This window comes from Lontra canadensis, unplaced genomic scaffold, assembly GCF_010015895.1.
Source record: "Lontra canadensis isolate GAN:19392208 unplaced genomic scaffold, GSC_riverotter_1.0 scaffold63, whole genome shotgun sequence".
In the NCBI taxonomy this organism is placed as follows: Eukaryota; Metazoa; Chordata; class Mammalia; order Carnivora; family Mustelidae; genus Lontra; species Lontra canadensis.
The window spans coordinates 515,037-537,565 of record NW_022631057.1 but is presented as its reverse complement, the minus strand read 5'-3'; the positions used below and the strand labels follow the sequence as shown (position 1 = coordinate 537,565).

General features: G+C 45.6%; 1 protein-coding gene across 2 annotated transcripts in view; it reads right to left on the bottom strand.

Moving 5' to 3' along the window:
* The window catches only part of KCNH1 (potassium voltage-gated channel subfamily H member 1), a 386,370-nt gene that overhangs the window by 83,638 nt on the left and 280,203 nt on the right, over positions 1–22,529 (bottom strand). For both annotated transcript variants that reach the window (XM_032878101.1, XM_032878102.1), the window contains exons 9-10: positions 20,208–20,460; positions 681–877 (exon numbers count right to left, since the gene is read on the bottom strand). In XM_032878101.1, the coding sequence (XP_032733992.1) occupies positions 681–877; positions 20,208–20,460 (450 nt within the window). The remainder of the gene's footprint in view (positions 1–680; positions 878–20,207; positions 20,461–22,529) is intronic.

Below are 22,529 nucleotides of genomic sequence, written 5' to 3'. Positions count from 1 at the left end.
AGAAATCAGTCATGAAAAATCTAAAGAGTATTAAGACGAATGAATACTTTAATCCTCACAGAGATGGATGGAGCAATACCGATTACTTGAGGGTGAAGGAAATAATTTCAGACAAGAAATCTTCTCTGGTTCTTAAAATTACTCATCATTTCACAACCCATGAAATAGGCCAGTGTCTACAAGATATTCTCTAGGCAATCAGATTCCATACCTTTCTGATTTTCTGGACCCAACTGACTCATCTTCATGGCTTTTCAAAATTATTATTACCAGCTGACTAATGGCCTCACACCATTTAGTGAGTCCTAGTCACCAGGGAAAATTCAGTTTACTTTAATTAAGTAGCCCCCTTCAGCCATTTTACTGACTAATGACCTCATTTTTTTTTTTAACTCATCTTTTCAAAATGCTAGAAGGTCTAGTTATCGCTGGGGAAAAAATGCACAGATACACAAACAAATCCCTTCTGGAGCAAAACAAATCCATCTTTTAATCTAGCAACATTCCTCTTGCCCTTATTTCATAGCAAAAGCTCTGAAGAGCAAACCACGCTCAGAACCTCTAGAGAAACAACTGCTCCCCTTTCAGAAACCGCAAGAGGATTCTTCTTGGCCTGTGTGGTTATGATAAGTGCACAGAGACAGCGCTTGGTGGAGAAGAAACTGAAGCTGTCAGCTTACCCTCTTCCTCAAGTTGTAGGTGAGAATGAGGTTCCTGGAGAAGGAGTGGGAAAAGGCCGTGTAGAATTCCAGCACTTTCTGCAAGGCGTCCCGTTTGATCACATGCAGGTCGCAGTAGGTCAGAGCCCTAACGTTGGCACAGGACTGGGCCAGGGTGGCTTCCTTCCAGAACACATCTCCAAACACGTCTCCTTTCCCTAGGGAGAGAAAGTTCTGGTGAAGAAAGTGTCAACCAGATGGCGTCTGGCCATCCCCGTTCGCATCCCCATCTCCCATTTTACATTCTGCAACATGGGCTCAGGAAAGGAAAAAAAAACAAAAAACAAAACCAGTTTTATTTTGAACCTTAAAAACATGCAATTTAAGAAACTTTAAAATACTATATAATACATGTCAAAGTTTAGCCAATGACATTGGGGTTATGTTACCTCCTGGACATCCTATCCACAGTGGGAACCCCCTCTTATTCTTTATTGCTCCCCCATTTTCCCAAAACACCAATCATAATCTATAATCACATGATTTGTCTGTGTCTTTGTTGATTGTGGAACTTCCAACGTGAGAGTTCCCTCCACATCACACCATGTCTGGCACCGAATAGGAGTTCTGCCAGTAAGTGCAAGCAAAAGAGAAGGAAGGAAGGAGGGCAGACTGTGGATCTCCATTCATGGGACAGACTGAGAGGTGAACAGTATGGAGAAGGTGTGGACTTTCCTTCGGGACCTGAACATCAGGACAGTTCTCCTCTGTTTAGGATGATTCACATGGAAAAAGGCACATAGAGGTAGAGTTCATTCTCTTCCATACTCTATCCACGCCCTCGGGTTTATGCTTGTATGGTATCTCATTCCTCACCCTCCCCCACTACCTGCTTCCATGTTCCTCACTGCTGCCAAAGGCCTTCCTGGGAGGGTAAAACTATGGGCCCCCGCCACATGGCATCTCCAAGCCACTCCATACCTGGCATTCCTCAAGAGTGTATTTAAAAAGCCAGCAGAGTACTAATTCCATGTAACCATATTCCGGGTCCCACTTCCATCAGTCTCCTCTAAATATGCTTTTCACATCAAGGGATATTCTCCCTACATTTCCCCGAGTCCAACATTTTAACATATGTCTAATGCAAAGCCTAATTCATTCCTGGCACAGCCTCTGGTTATAAATAGCTTGAAATGTTGTTTATCGTGCCTCTAAATTTTCAGCACAGATAAACACAAATTTGAATCCACAGGGAGCCGGAGAGGAGTATGCAGGGGGCAACAAACAATGCTATGAGGGTGGAAAGGAACCCTCGTCACCCTCAGGAGAGCGGTTGGCCCACGCACCCAGACCCGCCACACTCCCCAGCAGGGAGCCAGGTCCCCTTGACTCAGTATGATTAATAGGGCAGGCGTTTTCGTCATTTGAGCCAAGGAAGAGATTAGACTTCCAAGCACCTGGACGGAAGTTGATCTTTTCTCAAACACCAAAGACTCCATTCTAAGGATACAAGGTACTCCACGCGCATAGCCTTCTCCAAGCACGTCCAAGTGTGAGCAAGAAATGGACTGTACCAGACACATTCCTCCAGAGTTTCCTCTGTGTTTGTGAGGTGATGTACAGTTCTGATTTATGAAGACAGTTTTACTACTCAGTATCATGCATGGGGGAGCTTTTAGGGAACAATGTCTTTAAACCTGCACTAATTAAATTCACCTCCCAGGTGTTTTTCAATCATCTGCACTCTGAGTTGGTTACTTGAGGGCTAGGGCCACCGGCTGGGAATGCTTCTCTCTGTGGGGTGCTACCAGCTTCCATGGGGAGGAGTTCATTCAGTGTGGGGTCCCTGGTACTGAGTTCTAACCAAGAAGGCTGGCCATTTGTTCATACATAGGAAGCATTCCGTAACTTCCTACACTTCACTCCAACGCCTCCCATGCCTTTCATTTTTACATGATAATGTGGTAGATGGTGAAGAGGCATCAAGAGGCAAAGCCTAATCTCCTTCCCCCTTGAATCCAGACTCTGCCTTAGTCCCTTCTCTAGCGTGTGGCAGGGATTTTGAGACCAGATCATAAAAAACCTTGCAGCTTCTGCCTGGGTCTCTTGGAACACTTACTGTAGGATGCTCCCTCTTAGAATCCAGGTACCGTGCTTTGAGAAGAACAAACCACACCAGAGGTCACATATCAGTGCTCTGGGGGACAGCCCAGCTGAGTTCCCACTGACCACCAGCCTCTGCCTCTCATGTAAATGAGCCGTCTGGCCAGCCAGCCAGCCCAGGCAAGCCTTCACATGCCCACAGCCCTGGCCAACACTGGCGTGCAGCCGCATGCAGAAAGCCCAAGTCAGAACCAACCAACTGAGCTAAAGACCCCATGGAATGGTGAGACACAGGCATCAATTTCTTACACATTACATTTAAGGGAGGCTTATCATGCAGAAATAGATCACCAGAACACACAGGCTCATGGAACTCTGGACTGAGACACCCATGAGAAATTACTTAGTAGGTTAGCTAATATTTCACCAGAACATTGCAAAGGATCCCAGCCCTGCGCTGGGCACTCCACTTCCTGCTCTGACAGAATGGGACAGAAAAGAGCGACGAGGGGCTATAACAGGAGCAGATTCTCCTGAGAGTTTTGAGTATCAGTCAGTGAGAACATGAGGCATTGACAAATCTTACAGCCTCCTATTGGGATGAAACGTAGTATGACAAAGCCAGAGCTACTGAACGTAGATTATCATGAGTAATCTTGCCTGATTCTCATTAAGATCATAGCTGACTTTTGAACGGGTTTGAGCTGCGCAGGTCCACTTACATGTAGATTTTTGTAAACGAGTTTTCTCTTCCTTATGATTTTTTTAAACACTTTATTATTTTTTTATTTGAGAGAGACAGAGTGAGAGAGAGAGAGCACAAGTGGGGTGAGGGGCAGAGGGAGAAGCAGACTCCCCGCTGAGCAGGGAGCCCAAGGCCATGCTCAATCCCAGGACTCTGGGATGGTGACCTGAGCTGAAAGCAGATGCTTAACTGACTGAGCCACCCAGATGCCCCTCTTAACGATTTTTTAAATAACATCTTCTTTTCTCTAGCTAACTTTGTTGTAAGAATATAGTCTATAATACATATAATATACAAAACACATATTAATTTACTGTTGATGTTATCAGTAAGGCTTCTTATAAATAATAGGCTATTAGTAGTTAAGTTTTTGGGGTTCAAAAGTTATATGTAGATATGCACGGGGGTCAGCATCCCTAACCCCACATTCTTCAAGGGTCAATTGTCCTGCATTTAAACAAGACCTAATGAATGAGCATTACACTTCTCAAACAAACTTGGAGTAGTTTTTCCAATTAGAAAAGAACCCAGAAAGTAAAATAATAATTCCTCATGTATGTTTAACATATGATTTACCTGTAGAAATTCAAACTATTGCATAAAATAAAGGACAACCATATTATGTTTGAAACACATCATGAAATTAATAAAAGCATCTTTAGAAATGACAAGCAGCCCACTGGAGAAAGTTTTCCAATCTAAAATTTTAACAGAAACAATAAATAGAGATTAGTTACTACTATATGAAGTATTTCATTAAGGTAATCATGATTAACCTATAGGGTCCAGGAAATCAAAGTGTTGTTATAACTTGGATTTGATTTTCAACCCAAATGGAATACCATACGATCTTTCTTCCTGTCAAGGCAGCATTTTTGGTATACATGATCTGTTAGTGAGATTTAAGAGTGTGGTGTCAGGGGACCTGTTAGATTCAAAACAAACCTAAGCCTCTTCTAGCAAATGAGAAATATATTTATGACATGGAACTTGGGGAAACTATCAAAGGGGAGGATACAGAGCTTTGGGCAGGCTGCTTGTAAGTTACGCACAGCTCTGGGAATAATGACTTCCCAGGTCAGGGTTATGAATCAGAGGCCAGGACAAGCCCTACACCCACATTCAACCCTTGTTCCCTAGCATGAAATGATCACTCACTGAAGAACAAAAGTTACCCCAATGCACTTGGCAATCAACCTACTGGAGGCAATCAGCTTATTGATTTATTTATTACACTGAGGCGCTGGGTGCAGAATGTTAAAACCTAACGTTCCAAGTTTCTAAAATATATTCTAAGTGGATGTTCTGAGGGGAAAAGAAAAAAGAATGAAAAGGGGAAGTAAGGAAAGGCAATCTAATTAAAACTTCAAGCAAACATCCCTGTGATAATTAATCCTCCTCTCCCTTCCGCCCCCACGTCAATGCAGCTGTCTTTCCCACACCTCCACCATTGCAGTGGACATAAACAACCCCATGGGGTAAAGCCGTGGGACTGAAGAACATTCATAAGACATAGGTGGGAGGTGGGACACAGAGCTGAGGTGGCGCAGGGAGAGGGAGGGTAGATCTCTGCAAGGAGCACAGGAGAAAAAGACCCTATAGATAATTCAATTTAAGGATAGGCAGAGGCAGGAATGCCCACATGTGGGGGCTTAATGGGTCATGGAAGGTGGGAGTGGGGGGCTGGGAGGGGTGATCAGGGTGAATTCTAGAGGTGCTGGAACTGGGACCCCAGGAGGATCAAACAACCTACCCAAATGCTAAAAAGTCACAGGGAAGCAATTCTGCTCTGAAACTGACAATTGGAACCCTTCAGAAAAGGCCCTGTTTATTCAAAGACAGGCTCTGAGTGAGTTTGGCAGGCCAGAGGGGTAAGAACAGAACTGCAATCTCCAGCTGCTTCTCTTCACTATTCCCTACTGTGTGCTTGTACAAGGAGCCCTCACAGTGGTAACCTATATTGCCAAAACATAATTCTGCAGTATAAGTTACTATCTGCTTCTAAAGTTACCAATAATTTCTAGAACCAAAGAGAAACAACTCATTCAGTCAGCTGTGCAACTTTTGGCAGGCACTGTCCTAGGAGCTGAGGTATAGCAGGGGAAGGACAGACATGATATAGTGAGAGACAGAGACCCAGCAAACTATAACATTTCAGGGGTGAGTGCCTAATTCTAACATGATAGGACACCAGGCAGGAGGGATGTCTGGCTCAAGTCAAGGGGTGAGGGAAGGCTTTCAGGGAGATAAGATGTCTGAGCTGAGACCTGAGGAACGAGTTCCAATTAACCAGCAAAAAAATATACAGCACAGAGATGAGTCCAGGGAGAGGAAACAGCAGATGCATAGGCCCTGAGGCATGCCATAGGGCTCTGCAGAGGAGGAAAGGAAGCGCCTGCATTATCCCATGTTTGGATTGTAGTTCCTTCACTCACCTGTAGAGATGAGTGTTGCCAGTATATTTTATAATCCTTTGAGGAAAGTACCCAGTCTCCTTACTCAGCTATAAACTCACCTAAGTGCCTTCCATACTATACACAGTGAGCCGTTGACACCAACTTGTTCTGTCACTGCTTAAAGACCTGGATTCGGGATGTTGTTAGGGCCACACTGGGGCTGCTGAGAGTGATGCCAGGACACAGAGTACGGGGGGCGGGGCAGTACCCTCAGCCTACCCTACCATCTAGATCCCTCCTCTCTGGGGCATCAGGAGGTCCTCTGCCCTCAAGCCATTTTAAGACCAAAGGGGCCTCGTCACTCACTTCATCAGGGTGGTGAAATGGGACCACAGAGACCCTGGCACCACTGAGAGAGGCTCGGAGGGTCAGCCATTCTGTCTTCTGGCCCTGGGAATAATTTTGCTTATGCAACAGAGAATAGGGGCTGGACAAATATTTCCAGGTAAGTTCTGAGTAGACGGAGTATAGTTCAGGAGGATGAGGATGAGAACAAGGGAGGTTCAGACCTCCTGGATTCATCACATAAGCAAGGCATGTCACATCTAGGTCCCCTTCTTGGTCCTCGGAGACGTGGCAAAGACATTAAGATAATTTGCCAAGTCTCGCCCTCCCTCCCTGGTGCTGCCCCCAGCACAGCACGTTTTCCAAGCACTTTATCGAACTCCCTCAACTCAAGCCTCAGGACCAGACAGGTTGAACTCCCCTGCTGGGAGCCTGAGGGGGCTCCTGACCCCTCTTTTGTTCACTCTCTGCCCTCTGGCCACACTGCAACTCCTACAGTCCCTTCAAGTCTGGCTCCCCGCTCCCCTCAGGGCCTTGCCAGCACCATCCCGGACCTCCACCCTGCTCCTTGGTCTAGATAACTTCTGCTCTGGCTTCCAAACATGCTCCAACTTCCTCCCTGAGCCCTTGGCAAGAGCATCTTCCCATTATGTGTGTCCGTTGTCCTCTGGAAACACCCCCCATCCCCAGAAGCCCTAGATCCCAGAAGTGGCTCGGGTGCATGGTGGACACTCAGCAGATACTAGATATGGAGATAAACCAATGCACTGGGCCTCTTCCTAAACCCCTCCTAGTCTCAACTGACCCAGCTAAGAAATGTGGATGCTAACACCCACCTCATAGGGCCGTGGTGTGGCCTGCACGAAATTAATATGAAGAAAGCACTTAGCCCTGGGCTTGGAATACAGTAGATGTTCAGTAAATCAGAGACACAGTGAAAGAAGAATTCTCCTAATGCCTTGTGAAGCGAATTCCACAGAGATCATCAGGCTCATTTTAAAGAGAGGAAAGTGAGCTCTGGAGAGGTTAAATGATTGCCCAATTCACCTTGGTCAGGCACCATGCTAGGTGATGGGAAAAAGGATAAATCAGAGTCAGGGTTGACCTTAAGGAGCTATGGCCCAGGAATCCCCATGTTCTCCAAAACCGGTTCTCTCCTCTTCTAGTAAAGGAGAGGATGACTTGTAGCTGGGCACAAAGATGACTGGAATAAAGACCGCGTTGCGCCTTGCTGTGGCCCTTTGTCCAAGTTCTGGTTAAGGCGAGCTTGCAGAAGGAATGTGCGCAAATTCCAGGGTCCTGCTCTGCCCTTCCCCTCTCCTCCCTTCCTCCTGGCTGGAACAAGGATGTGAGTGCTCTTAGACCAGGGGACCAGTGTGACAACCTAGTTAGGATGAAGCCAGAGGCAAGAAGCAAGCAGGGCACCCAACACCATGAAATGGACACACCAGCTCTAATACCTGGGCTGCGGCGTGAGAGAAAAACACGTTTCTGTCTTGTCTAAGCTTGTATTACTTTGGGTTTCTGGTGGAGCAGCTAAATCCGCATCCTAGCCAATTCCAGAGTCCACAGTCTGGTGGGGCAGTACAGTGGGTTCTGCTGTAGGCAAGGTCCATCCACGCCTTTCTCTCCCTGCTGCAGGGAAAGGTGTGGGCTTCCATGCACCAGAAGGGCCCAGCACTCACATGATGATGGAGCTCTGGAAGCACATTCAGAGCCAAAGCTCCAAGGACTTCAGTGAAATACCTTGGTGATACCCAACCACTTCTCAGACCAGCAACTGGAGGCCAGGGCAGGGGTAGGGTGGGCAGGATCTGCCAAGGGTACACTGTGTACCAGGCCAGACTCCAGCCAGGGACGCTGCCGCAGATATCCACTGTGTCCCTTACCCCGAAGATGATGGAAGTCCAGGCTTTCCACCTTAATTTGGAATCCTTAACCCTCCCACATGTATCTATGGCTGCTTCCCTCAGGTCACCTGAGACCACAGGGAAGAGTAGACAAGGAAATTTTGACACCTGGTAAATTTTGCCTTCTTTTATTTGTAATGAAGCTACAAAGTCCCTCCCTCCTTTTTTTTTTTTTTTTCCCTTTGGTCTTACTGAGAAAATAAATGCTGCTGGAAGTCTGTGACCTCTGTTTCACCTGCTACAGCTTAGAGCAGTGAAAAGGTCCATCCAATACAGACAGAGTGGAGACCTCATCGATGCACTTTCCTGTCCAAGTTGTGAAAATATACCACTCGGAACAAAGCCTCGGCTTTAAGTGCCAGGTCTTATCTGAGTGTGCTGCGGTGTTAGGTACTGAGCCGACATATTTTATTGGATTTCTTTTGCCAACAAAGAAAGTGGGGCCTGGAGATGTTCAGGAGGCCTGGGCTTCAGGCAGAGGCACGCATGTCACCCCACTTCTCAGACGGGCATCTCCTTCTAGAGAGGCTTGGTCTTTAATTTAGCTTTTGTAGGAGAGCTCAGAGATGTTCAAGAAACATTTGTCTTCTTTCAAAGTTAGTACAAAGGAGAACAATTGTTAGGCTCTTCAGCAAACTACCTCCAGACATGGGACACTGGCAAAGGTCCGCCACATCCCTGGTCAATGAAACCCAGGAACTATCACGTCACACACTGGCTCTGATGGGAACTGCCCCTGCGTCTCTCTCCTGGAAAGCTATGAGACTGGGGGTTCCCAAAGATGGGGTTACATCTCACCATCTCTTGGCACCCACTTCATTCAATTCAACAATCTGGCCCCACCTATCATGGACCAGGCAGCGTTCCAGAGGTGAAGGGGCACAGAACATGGAAAAGACATTGTCTCTACATTCAAGGGGCTTACATGGTGAAAGACAAACCAAAGGTGTTTAACAGCAAAGTATAAAACAAAAACATGATAACAACATACATCAGAGGTTGTCTTGGGCAGGGCTATGGGGAATTCATAGTGAAAACTGAGAATGGAGTAGGGCTTCTACGGCTAGGCAAGAGACCTGAGACACATGGAAGAAATAGGTAATTTTTTCGAACAGCGAGAGGGGAAAAGCTGGGTGGTTGGAAATGAGGTTAGCTGCTCTGGGCTGTTCTCCTTTCTTTTATGACTCAATGTCTGGATAATAGTATTTACAGCATTTCTACATTCTTAGGGTTAAGGGGTGAGTTACCCCCATTTCCCAATGTTCCTCTTCTGTAAAGGCAATTCCAGCTGCACCACAGTCTTGGCCTCTCGGTGGCCCTCATCTGTGTGAGGAGTTTGGAAGAAGAACCTGCACATACATAGTAGGCCAGCCCCTTGCTCTCTTCAGAATCTGCCTGCCTGCAGGAAGCGTGTTCTTTCCATGCCTCCATGTCGTTCGATCTGTGAGGCAGACCCTCACCAGCGTAGGCTAATTCTGGGGTTCCATATGGGAAAGACCTCTTGGATGCAGATACAAAGCATATTCTTCAATATTAGCTTAGTCAGAAAAAATAGGTGGTATTTTGACTGATATCTCTCTTACTTATTTCTCTCTTGGTTCAGAACTCTGAAAGATCTTTGCAATTTATCAAGCACCCTGGAACTAATGGCCACCTTCCCCCATTTCTCAAGTTACTCTAATCTTGCTTCTATCCCCCAGCCCCTGCTAACACTACTCTCACCACAGTCAATCATAGCTCTGTTCCTAATCAATCTAAAAGGTATATTTTAGTCCTCAACTTATTCTAGCTCTTTGATTCTAATATACACTTAAGTTGTCGAGCATTTTTTAATCTCTGAAATCAGAATGTGTCTTACAGTCAACCATATATCACCATTTAACTGGCAGTGTCACGTCTCAGTGGGCCATAAAATACTGGCATGTTCCTTCCCTCATTCCCTGTCTTCTGTGATAGCCCACTCCCCTCTGCTGGCAGTCCATCACTGGCCTCTCCACCTGTCCCCTATAAAGGCATTCCTCAGGGCTCTGCTCTAGACCTTACTGCTTCTTGCCCTTCCTTCTCTCTGGTTTTTTCTCAGCCTCTCGCCTGGCTTCAGCTGCCACCTGGTTCCTGATGGTCCCCATGTTTATACCTCCAGCCTAGGTCTCTCTTCTGAGTCTAGAACCTCACACTGGACACTTTCACTTAGCTCAAACCCACAAATCCCAGAATGGAACTAGTCCCACCCCCAGGTCAGCCTGCCCACCCTCCAGAGTTCCCTGTCCTGGTGAAAGTTGTCCAAGTCATTCCTGACCCCTCCCCTTTGCTCATCTCTATATCCAACAAAAGACCAAGCTCTGATCATTTTATCCTTCAAGGATCTCATAAATTTGTCTGCTCTTCTCCATTTCCACTGATATCAAATCAATTCAAGCCACACTCATCTCTCAACATCATCCTCTCTGGTCTTCTTGCCTGCTATCCATTCTCTTTACAGCATCTAAGATGACCTCTCTAAACACAAATATCACTCTTCTGCTTTAAAGTCTTTTAAAATACTTGGGGCACCTGAGTGGCAGTTGGTTAAGTGACTCTTGATTTATGCTCAGGTCATAATCTCAGGGTCGTGAGATAAAGCTCTGAGTCGGGCTCTGCACTCAGTGGGGAATCTGTTTGAGATTTTCTTTCTCTCTCTCTCCTTCTCCCTCTGTCCCTCCCCCCATGCCTAGCCATGCTCTCTCTCTCTCCCTCAAGTAAATATATAAATCTTTAAAAAAAAAAAAAAAAAGGCTTTGAAAATGCTGTCCCCTCTGCTTAGAATACTTTCTCTTTAATCTCCTATTCCAAACCCCACTACCACTGCTGCCTCCAGTGGAGTTCAGTTCATCATGCAATTCTCAGCTCAGGTACCACCTCTGACAGGAAGCCTTCCTTGATTTCTCTTGGCCAGGATGGATTAGATGTCTGTCTTATAAGCTTCCTTAGCATCTTGTTCTTACTCCTATTGCCCTTGGCATACTATGTTATAAAACTGTATGTTTGTTTATCTGTCTCCCAGATGAGGCTATTAACTCTATCCCAGGTGTGTCTGTCTGATTTGCTGATGTATCTTCAATCCCCAGACTATACCTGGCATGTTTATGGAGTGAATAAATCAATACATCAAGGAAAAGATGGGTCTGAGTGGAACACTGTAAGGTGAGCCAGGATATGAAATTTTTAGAATGTCTCAGGATGGCAGCTTTGAGGAGAGGATTGGTCCCCAGCCCCAGTGCAAAGAACCCGGGTGTCCTCAGGTAGCTACCTTGTCAGCTTGGCCCAATAAGGAATTTGCTGACCTGTTCAGAAACAGTCCCATAATTCACTCCTATCTAGCTAATGGTAAGCTGAAAATTTATAGATGAATTTAAAAAGAAGATGTAAAGATATGAATGTTAGAAATCACCCTATCATACAAGTGCTCTCCCTTAAGGAATAAAAATTTCACCCAAATGTGGGTCACTGGGCTTCCTTGTGGAGACTACACTGAGCAGGAGCAAACAACATTGGCCTCTCTGTGTGAACATGGACTCACTTGGTAATGGTTACATTAAAGCAATGGCTTGGAAACATCATGACGCTCTTCTTCTATTTTTTGTGACTACAATTAGGTAAAATTAAATTAGCTCAATGTGTCTCTGCTAAGTAAACAGATCACAAATCTCTCACTGAAGGCAGGTGATAATTTCCAAGATCACTGCAGATAAGAATTGCAAATTGAGTTGATTTTTTTCCCTTCCTGTTTATAAAAGACTCCATGTGCGCTGCAGAAAATGACTGAAAATATACTGAGAAATGGAAAAATATCGGCTCTGCAGGCCGCCACCTATAAAACTCTGAACATGTTGGTACATTTTCCATCTTTCTTCTTGCAAGTCCACTCTTATGCAGTTGGGGTTATAGCACATAGAGCTACGACTCTGCTTCCCCTCTCCCCACTTAACGTTATATTTAAAACATTTCACATGCCGATAACACTTTTTATATCATCATCGTAACAGCTGCCTCAATTTACCATGGTTTTTTAACCATTCCCCTCTGTCTGGGCACTGAAGTTGTAAGAATTTCCTTTAGAAAGATATATTGACTCTGCTAACTACCGGTGTCTTCAGAGACTACAAACCAATTTTTTTTTTAATCGCTTAAACAAAAACAGAATTAAAGAAGTAGAACCTGGTCCCCACCTCCACCCTGCCTCAGTCAAGTACCCTGTGCATTACCGGACACAAACGTTATGCATTTTGGAAGTTCTAGATTATTTCTAGGCTAGCTTCTCCCTGGGAGTGTGGATTTAAAGTAATTGCTTCGGTTGATGGAACAGTTGTATGAATATTAATGCTTGGTTGGATCACTGAGATGCTTAAACACAGCCCCTTCCCCTTGGGTTGAGGGTGAGCAAGTGACATTGTTATATGGTACCCTGCAGCCATATTCTTCCAGCAGCTATGCCAGGTCCCCAGGGCAGTGGGGGGCAGGGGCACTCCAGAAGATGGTAGCATAGGAAGTGGGGGACCTCTCCCTCAACCCCTCCAGGTCTCAGGCATCTTGGGAAGCAGCTCCATGAAGGATTTAGCTTCTCCATCTCCAAAATAATGAGGGTTTTACATAAAGTTGTTGATCTTTTCAAAATCCTGGGTAGATAGCCACTCTGTCCTCACCACCTAGCCATCTTCTTTTTTTTTTTTTTTTTAAGTTATAGTCAGATGTTTATTTAAAAATCTGATCCACTGGGGCGCCTGGGTGGTTCAGTGGGTTAAAGCCTCTGTCTTTGGCTCAGGTCATGATCCCAGGGTCCTGGGATTGAGCCCCCGCGGGCTCTCTGCTCAGCAGGGAGCCTGCTTCCCCGCCCCGCCCCCTGCCTGCCTCTCTGCCTACTTGTGATCTCTCTCTCTCTGTCAAATAAATAAATAAAATCTTAAAAAAAAAAAAATCTGATCCACCAACTCAGTGTTTTCCACCAACTCGGGGTACAGAAACCTTCACAGGCTTCACAATCTTTTGCTTAGGTGCTGCCTTCGTGGGAGCCTTAAGCGTTTCAGGGAGGGGTTGGGTAGTACCCACTAAGTAATGTCTTTTTTTTTTTTTTTTTCTGACTGGAGTGGTAAATAACAAAAGAAATGCGGTTGAAACTGCTTTCTGAAAAAAATGTTATTCTTTCAAATGATATCCTAAGAACCAAAAGAATATATGAAACAATGCTGACTTTCTCAAGTTCCATTTTAAATTAAAAAAAAATTCCTCATTTTGAAAAGAGCATATGCTCTTTTAAAGACTTGAAAGATAAATATATACATGACAAAGGGAAACAAAAATCACCTACAGCCTTACAGACTAAAAACATCTACCCCTCTGACATGTGGGTAGAGATGTTTGTGGGTTTTTATCTACAAATGTGTTCCTCCCCATAACTAAGATCATACTGCATTTAAAAATTATATTTTCTTACTTTACTTATCGTAAGAGTTTCTAATCCCATTTAAAATTCCTCATGATCATTTTGAATGGGTAGACTCCCATTTCTTTTTCTTTTTTTAAAAAGATTTTATTTATTTATTTGACAGAGAGAGACACAGCGAGAGAGGGAACACAAACAGGGGGAGTGGGAGAGGAAGAAGCAGGCTTCCTGCTGAGCTGGGAGCCTGATGCAGAGCTGAATTCCAGGACTCTGGGATCATGACCTGAGCCAAAGGGAGATGCTTAACTAGTATCTTCAGATACCCTAGACTCCCTTTTAAAAAATGTTCTGAAATACTTGTTCACTTCGTAAAATGAATGTGATACCTGTATTCTCTCTGCACCGGTCTTGTTTGTTGTTTGTTTTTCCTATTTCCTAGTCCTTCCTCTGAATCCTAAATCTCTGTCTTGAGCCCTGGCTTCTTTCCCTGGTTCCAGACCCACTTTTCTGAGCTCTCCACTTGGATACCCCACTGGTCTTTAAATGCAACAAGTCAAAGCCAAGCTCATCACCTTCCTTTCTCACTGTGTCTTCCTCCTGACTCAAGTTGTCTGTTCCAGTACAGCCATTCAGACTCTCCTTCCAGAATGTCTCATCAACACGTCCCTCCCATCAAAGGTTGCCAAATTTAGCAAAAAAAAAAAAATGTAAGACACCCTGTTTAGATAAATGGATACTTTTTTAAAAATTTTTAGCATAAGTATATCCCATTCCATCTTTAGGAAATTCTTCAGTCAAAAATTACCTATTAATATGAGATCCAAGTTTAACTGGCTGTGCTGTATCTGACCTGGCAACCCTATTTCTATCTCCATTTTTACTGCCCATACCTTACCACCTCTCATCTCTACTACATGCCAGAGTCAGCGACTGCCCTCCCTCTCTGCTCTGTGTCTAGTTCATTAATTTTTACAAAGCACAGCTCTAATGGTGTCACTTTACCCATCACCTTCAGTGATTCCCCACAGCCTAGCTCCTCATGCTGACATTTAGAAATGTCCACAGATGAGCTCTGAGCTGCCTCTCTGGCCCCAGGCTCCACTGTTGCCCCTCGGGGCTCTCAGCTCTAACTCAAGTACTGGTCCTGGGCTTACACAACACACTTTCCCTCGCCAGGCCTCAGCTCACACTATTCTTTCCATCTAGAATGCCCTACCTCAGATGTCCAAATCCTAACTCCACCTTCACAGAGCCACCATCCTAGGCTAGGTCCTCCTCCTCTGGAATACAAATCTAACTAAGCAAAGATGAAAGGGTCTTCCAAATTAGGAACCATGAGAAGGGGGTGTTCATTAAAAAAAAAAAAAAAAAAAAAAAAAAGATTTCACCTGTAAATAAGCATTTACAACTTTACATGTACATGTAAGAAGAATCTACACGTAAGTCCTAGTTCAATAGTGACAGGACAGGACTGCAGATTGTTAAGTTAATTCAGAGTGTGTGATGAGCCACGGCCTGCCTATCAGTCTTCCCTAAGACTGCTTCCCTTCATTGGGCAGACTCTGGCTCATCCATAAGTTGAGAAGAGTTTCCACTAGTTGAGAGCCACACTTAGATCTGTTCCATAAAGACACAGCAAATTCAGTAGAATAAACCCTTCATCTTTCCTCTGGCCCTCCTGCTTGTCCATGAGCTGCCAGAAATTATTCCCTCCCCTCACCTCCCCCAGCCAGAAGCTTCTCCCTTCCCTAATATCTCTGGGCTGCAGCTTGTCCCCACATCTCCCTTCCACCACCATAAACAGGCTCTCATCATTGCTCATCTGAATCTTCTAGCTAGCCTCCATGCCTGTGCGTTTGTGGGACCCACATCTTCATGTCGTCCATGTTTGAAATGTTCTCTGAGCTCCTCATCCCCACAAGATAAAGTCCAGACCCCCTATTCTGGAACTAGCAGCCCTTCACTGCTCAGTCTCTCCTTGCCTTTCAGCTCAATTCAATTCCATTCTGCAAAGAGGCCCTGGTGCCTTTCATATGCTGGGCCAAGCTACAGATAGGAAATCAAAGGATCTCAGCTCACAGAAGGGACAGAGGAGCAAACATGCAATTGGCACAGTGTGATGGGGTCAGGAGAAGCGCAGGAGACCCAGAGATTTCATCGGTTAGTGGGGGCATTCCTGCAGGGAGTTTGTGCAGAGCCTGGGCTATGGGCAAGTCTCCAGCTCCGGGCCCATGGCTCTTTCCACTCCTCAGTGCAGTCTGGCCAAAAAGACACTACCTTGCCCAAGGGAATGGAAAAAACAACAACAACAACAACAACAACAACAAAACAAAACAGAAAGAAAGGACACAAGATGATCCATGGTTAAAATACAAATTAAGTATTAAAATACAAAATCCACAGAAGTTACTATAGGGACACTAAATCACAGGAAAACAAGATCATCTAAACCCTGCATATTTGAGATGGAAATGTAGGGAGACGGACCACACTCAAGCAGACAGAGATCGGAGGAAATTCCATGACTCCTCTACTTGGTCAAGTGTCACAGAACCAAGATAATGACTTACTTGCAGGTGCGTGGGCATCTCCACCACTTGGGCAGGGGTAAAATGGGTATCTATGCCTTTTTATTCTGACAGCTATGACAAACTGAGAGAAAATGCCTTTAAAAATATAATGAGTAAAATGAACACGCTAAAGGCTTGAATTTACTTCAAAGAACCGCCAAACTAAATTTGAGAAGACATGAGTGATTTCTAAGAGAATTCCAAAAGGAGATTGAGAAAATGTCCTCTCGGTCGTAAGGCAGAGAACATCAGAGGAAAAGGAGATCAGAAGAGATGATGCAGGCATAGTCTCTGCCCTCAGGGGACAGCAAGGCTTTCAGTCCAAGGGAAGTACTGTTGACGTTGGTGGAACCCCGTTTTTAAACGGCAGGCTTTGCGTCAGTCAAGAAAGCAATTTAGTGAGTCATGACGTCAATTTCTTTTTAAATGAAAGAGAATGGAATCTAATAGAAAGCACCAGGTCGCATTGCCTGCGGCAAGAATAGGCACTTGAGCTTGACCTATGACTATGTGCGCACATGTGTTTATTCATTCATGAGACAACACACTATTTCCTAGGTGAGTTGAGTTGAGAAAGTTTGACACTCTCCTAGAAAACTTTTTTAGAAAGGGTTCTATTTTTAACATTTATTAAACACAGTTATGACTACATACGCTTTTCCTTATTCTTGTGCTAAAATTAAGCAGACTATTAGAACTGGGAGGAAAAAACAAATTAGCAGAATGTAAATGAGCGATCTGATAACAAGAAAGTAGAGACAACTGAATGTGACAGATGAGCTCTGGGCTTTATTCTAAAGCCTCTGGCTTTGTGATAACTAAGAATTCCCTGGCTATTTATTTTTTCCTTGTTGGAGCACAAGGTACAATATCGTACCTGCTCAAAAATTACTTCTCAGATGACCCTCTAGAACAGGTAACACTTTTTCGTAACACCAGTATCCTGTGCTTCTAGAAGCTCCTAGAAGGGGAGCTAATCTCTTGCCCACTGATACTCCCATTCTATGATAGCCACCTCATAAGTAGTATATGTTCAATAAATTTTGGTTGTATTGAACTGAAATGCATCAAAAGGCAATAGAGATCTAGTTTTAACAACCACTTGTCACCTGAACCCCCTTTGCATGAACAACTGATTTCAGTAAATTGAGCAAAAGATAGTCTATTTAGGAAGAAGCTACAACAACAGAACTCTGAACTTAAGTTTCCAGGGAGCAAATAGCTGGGAACCTTACGCGTTTTGGCCAAGAGTTCAAGTTTGGTCAAAGGACTTGTCTCATGTCTTTTATAGAATAAGAACCTCTTGAAATGTTACAGGCTACTTAGGATCTCAAGTTTGGACCTACTTTTTGGACCTAATCTGGCTCCTGGGGACACAGCGAAGATGCTTTTTCTAGTCGGGACAGCTTGAGGGCAACAACTGCCCCAAATGTGAAGCTGCTGAGTGATTCCAGAATTCCTGTTTGCATTGCTAACCGGAGCAGGCTGGGTGCGCAGGGAGCCAGAGACAGAGGGCTGGATTTGGAGAAGCAGTCAAGCGACCAAGTAAATCAACAGTGGATCAAGCCCTGGTGGGCTTCCCCACGAGAAGAGAGAAGAGAAAGGAGACCCCACTGGGAAGCAATCGCTTGCCTTTGTCAAGCCCTCTGCACCTACGACCTCTCTCAGGGCTTCACTGCTCAATCCTAACTCCTAACACACAACTGTGTGAGGTGGGTCACTAAGGATGCCCTGCGGATGCATATGGGAGGAGGATGGTGCTGGTCACAGGTGTAGATGCGTTGGAAAGGCATTTGGTGAGTTACCAATAAGGGGGATGGGTCAGGATGCCTGGGTGGCTCAGTCCTGAGCTGGCTTTCAGCTCAGGTCATGATCCCAGGGTCCTGGGATGGAGTGCCGCATCAGGCTCCTTGCACATCGGGGATCCTGCTTCTCCCTCTGCCTGCTGTTTCCCCTGCTTGTGTGTTCTCTCTCTGATAAGCATATAAATAAAATCTTAAAAAAAAAAAAAGGGCAGAGATGAGTGAAGGATGTCCTTAACCAAAGGACCAATTCAAATTCAATTCCAATTCCAACTCAAAGAAGAGCTCACTAATCACTAGTTAGCCAGGTGAATATCTCAATGGTGATTACCAATGGAAAGTCCTCTTTATCAAGGACACCGATGAGGATTAAAGGAAGGGATGAAGGGCCTCTCCGCCTCTCAGTCACTAAAGCAGTAGCTGTCCCCTTCATGTGTGCTAGTCCTACACACAGTCAAATCTCAGTTCTCTGTGGATGAGGACAGCAAGGAGCAGAATAACCCTGTCTACAGATTTCAGTGGAGAGTAGGAATCCACATCCTTATTTTAGCAAAGAATAGTTTCACCCTCCACCCTGAACCCAGTCTCTATCCCAGGCTCCCTCTGACCATCTGCCAGCTCATGCTGAAGGAATATAAATCATCCTTGGGTTAACCTGAGCAGAATGTAATCAAGAGGGAAAGATGGCTTGGGGCCAGGGAAGCAACAGGAAGGATGCATATCGTGCACTCCAAAGTCAAGCAGGAACAAAGTTTGCAAAGTGTATATATATATATATATATATATATATATACACACACACACACACACACATATATACACACACACATACACACACAATGTATGCTTAGCTACTTAATTTGAATCTCATTTCTAACTTTCACAAAATGTAACCTCTCCCTCCCTCAGTTTCTTAAGAAATCATATATATAGGGTAAAGTATGTCCACAATGTCTAGCAGTATCTGGAAATTTAATGGGCCAGCAAACTACATAATCTATCCTTAGGACTGTGGTATTGCAAAATGGATCAGAGTGGAGATTTTCCAGGATGCTGGCTCCATGGACCTCATCCTAACCTCTCTGAGCTTTCACGGTCTCATCTGCAAAATGGGGATAATAAAATCACTTCATAGGGTTACTGCAAGGGTTAAACGAGCAAATGTACATAAAATGCCTGGCACCGACTAGATGAGCATAAATGTTGGCTAGTACTTGATGGAGCTAGAAATGGCCCCAGTGAAGAGCTGTTTTGTAGCTTCCTCAGACGATCAGATGAATCTCTCAAAGGCTGTAGATGCTCAAAAGGCCAAAGCACCAACATGTCCCCCCACGACCCCGCTTCATGCCCCACATCCCTTAGTTCAGTGTGTGGCACACTGGCTTCCTTGTTATACAAGTGAGAAATCCTGCAGTCCTCAACCACTCCCCCACCCCCCACCTCTGCCCCAGCAAATCCTCTGTTGACTCAACTTCTTAAATGAGTCAACTCCATTTGGTTCTCTCCCTCTGCCCACCACAGTGTCAGTCCGGGGCACCATCCACCTGCCCCTGAATAGCATGTCTCCAACCTCCTCTCCCTGCCCCAGCCACCCCCCCTTGTAGTCACTCCCGAAGCAGAAACTATAGTTCTCTTTCTAAAGTTCAAATCTGACTTACCCTCTCTCCTGCTTTTAACCTCCCGCGTGCACCGTAGTAAAGTCCAAGTCCCTCAGCGTGGCTCCCAGAGCCTGCCATGATCTGCCTAGGACGTAGTTCCCACCCATGGCCCTTCTTGCTTTGTTGCTCTAGCCGTGCCAAAGGGACACACCGCAGTTCTACAAATACATCCTGCTCTCTCTGTGGGATTTTGCACGTGCTTTCCCCCTGCTGAGGACACTCCCTTGCCCTTCACTTCTCCAGTCTGTAGGTTTTAGCTTACGTATCGTTTCTTCCAGGAAGCCTTCCAGACACTTGAATACTGAGTTAGATCCTTCTTCTGCAGTGTACAAGTGTCTGCTTATTTGCTCCTCTCCCCCAGTAGCCTGGGAACCCCTAGAGGACAAAACCCATTTTTGTCATTGAAATACCCCAAGTGCCTAAGACGGTGACTGGCACAATGCAGGCACTCAAATATCGGTGTGTCGAATAGAGGCGAGCAGTTGGCCTTGCCCCGAGGCGCCCACTCTCCCTGGCTGAAGGCCACAGTGGCACTGAGCTGCCCAGTAACTTGGCCAACCTTGGTCCCCAGAGGTGTATGTCCAGCAAAATTAACACACCTACCTAGGATAGCCACCACCTCGTCATCCTGGATCACCTCTAGGGAGCCGGAGACCACAAAGCAGAGGCTGTCAACACTCTCTCCTGCATGGTAGATGAGGTCCCCTGGGGCGCAGTGCACTGTCTGGAACTCCATGGCCAGTGCCCGCAGGCAGCCATCACTGGCCAGCCGGAAAGCTGGGTGTTCCTTGAACACCTTGCGGTTCAGGTGCACACAGATGTCAGCTCTCATGTCCTTGGGGCAGATCTGCAGAACCTGGGCGGGCACAGGGAGAAAAAGTGTCAGGGTCCTCACTGTGCTCTCCAGCCTGTGGTCCCTCATGACCCCAGGAGCAGAAGCCACCCCCACTGGGCTAGACTGCATTCTTCAAGGCACAGGTAGACAGCACAGCCACAGTACCTGTCCTCATGGAGCTTACACTCTCATGAGAAAGATAAGCAGCAAGCATAGAAATCCATACTAAATGCTCAGAAGAAGGATCAGAGAGTCGGGGCTGGGAGTACGGAGAATTCTTTAGATTAATAGCTGGTGAAGCCTTGTCTGAGGAGGTGACATGTAAGCGGACACCTGCAAAATGTGTCAGAAGACATCCCAGCAGCAAGGAAGATGGTGAGGGGACCTGAGCAACAGCCAGCATGAAAGAGGGGCTCAGGGTAGGGGATGAAGATTTGGGAGAATGCCCAGTACGCACACAACTGAAGACCTGACATTATGAAAAGCCTCTGACTTTATTCTGAGTGTGATGGGGACACTGGAGGAGTGTGAGGAGGGAGTGACAAGACCAGGCTGTATTTTTTAAGAGGATCACCATAGCTAGAGAGTGGAGTTTGGGGGCCCGGACTTTGGGGTGGCAAGGATGGAGCCAAGGATTTGAGTTAAGTCACTCCTGCAGGAGGCCCCGTGAGAAGTGAGGTGGCCCAAACTGGGATGCTGGCAGGGAAGCCAGGGAGGAGTGGTCAGATTCAGGACGTATTCTGAAGGTTGGGCTCACACTGCTGATGGTCTGTGTGTGGCTTAAAGAGAGATAAAGTAATATTTCGTGAGCATTTACTCTGTGCCAGGCTTAGCTAAGTGCTTTAAAGTCACTCATTCATTTCATATTTATTTATTGAGACCTGATGATATACCAGGAATCATTCTCAGCTCTGAAGATGTAGCTGTGAACAACACAAACAAAACCCTTGCCTTTTTGTAACTTACCATCTCATGGGAGGACACAAATCCTAAGCAAATTGAATGAAATTAAGCAATGATTTTACATGATTGTTATGTGCATTTAGTAGCTAATTTAATCCTGATATAACCCTCTGATGTGTTAGTATGGTACCATCTTACAGAGAAGGAAACTGAGGCACAGAGAAGATAAATAACTTCCCCAAAGTTGCACAGCCAGAAAATGGCAGAGCTGGGCTCCCAAACGAGGTTGTCTGAGTCCAGAGCCTAGTTTAGATACTAACCATTTCCTACGTTACATGGCTACCCTAAACAAAGGCACTAGTAATTCCACTTTTAGTATCTAGAAACTCAGGGCAAAGTGAGGACTCTAAAGGGTCATGTGGGTCTTTCGAGAAAGGAAAATTTCTCAGCCTTTTCTAGGGGGAGAAATAGTTCCCTGAACTAAATTTTTACAAGAAACCACTGCATGGCCCCTCCCATAGCAAGCATTAGGTAACACAGTAGGATGCCTTCAAGTGGACTTTTCCAGAGAAATTAGGTGTGTCCTTTAAATAACCCTTTCTTCCATTCTAGCCTAGTGAGCAAAGCTGGGGGCATAAAATCAAACAAGTTCAATGAAGACACTTAGGATGCTGGTTACCCCCACACTCCTGCTTCTGTGCCTTCACACAGGGCATTTGCCTCTGCGCCTGGAGCTCACCTTGGAATCTGTAAGTTTCTCCGCCTCCTTCAAAAGTCTGTGCAAGTCTCACCTTGCCTGTGACTGTGCTGCTCCTACCCTACCTTCTCAGGAGCCCTCGCACTCTGCATGGAGGCGAGGCAGTGGACAGAGAGGTCCAACAGTCCAAATCCCAGCTCCTTCCCCTCCAAGTGGCCTAACTGCTCTACACTTGACTTTCTCTTAAAAAGTGCACACTGCTCACATTGGCTCAGGAGGATTAACTGAAAGGACAAGTACCAGTATGGTTCCCCCAGGACAGTGTAGGACCCAGGAAGGGGCTCCATACACACTGGTCCCCATGCTCCATGTGCCTCTTCCTGCTTGTTCTGGGGTTGCGGGATGCTGAGGAAGTGAGCAGGATCTCTGCGAGAGGGGAAGGAGCACTGACAGAGCAGAGGGACAGGAAAATTCAGACTGCCAAGGGCAG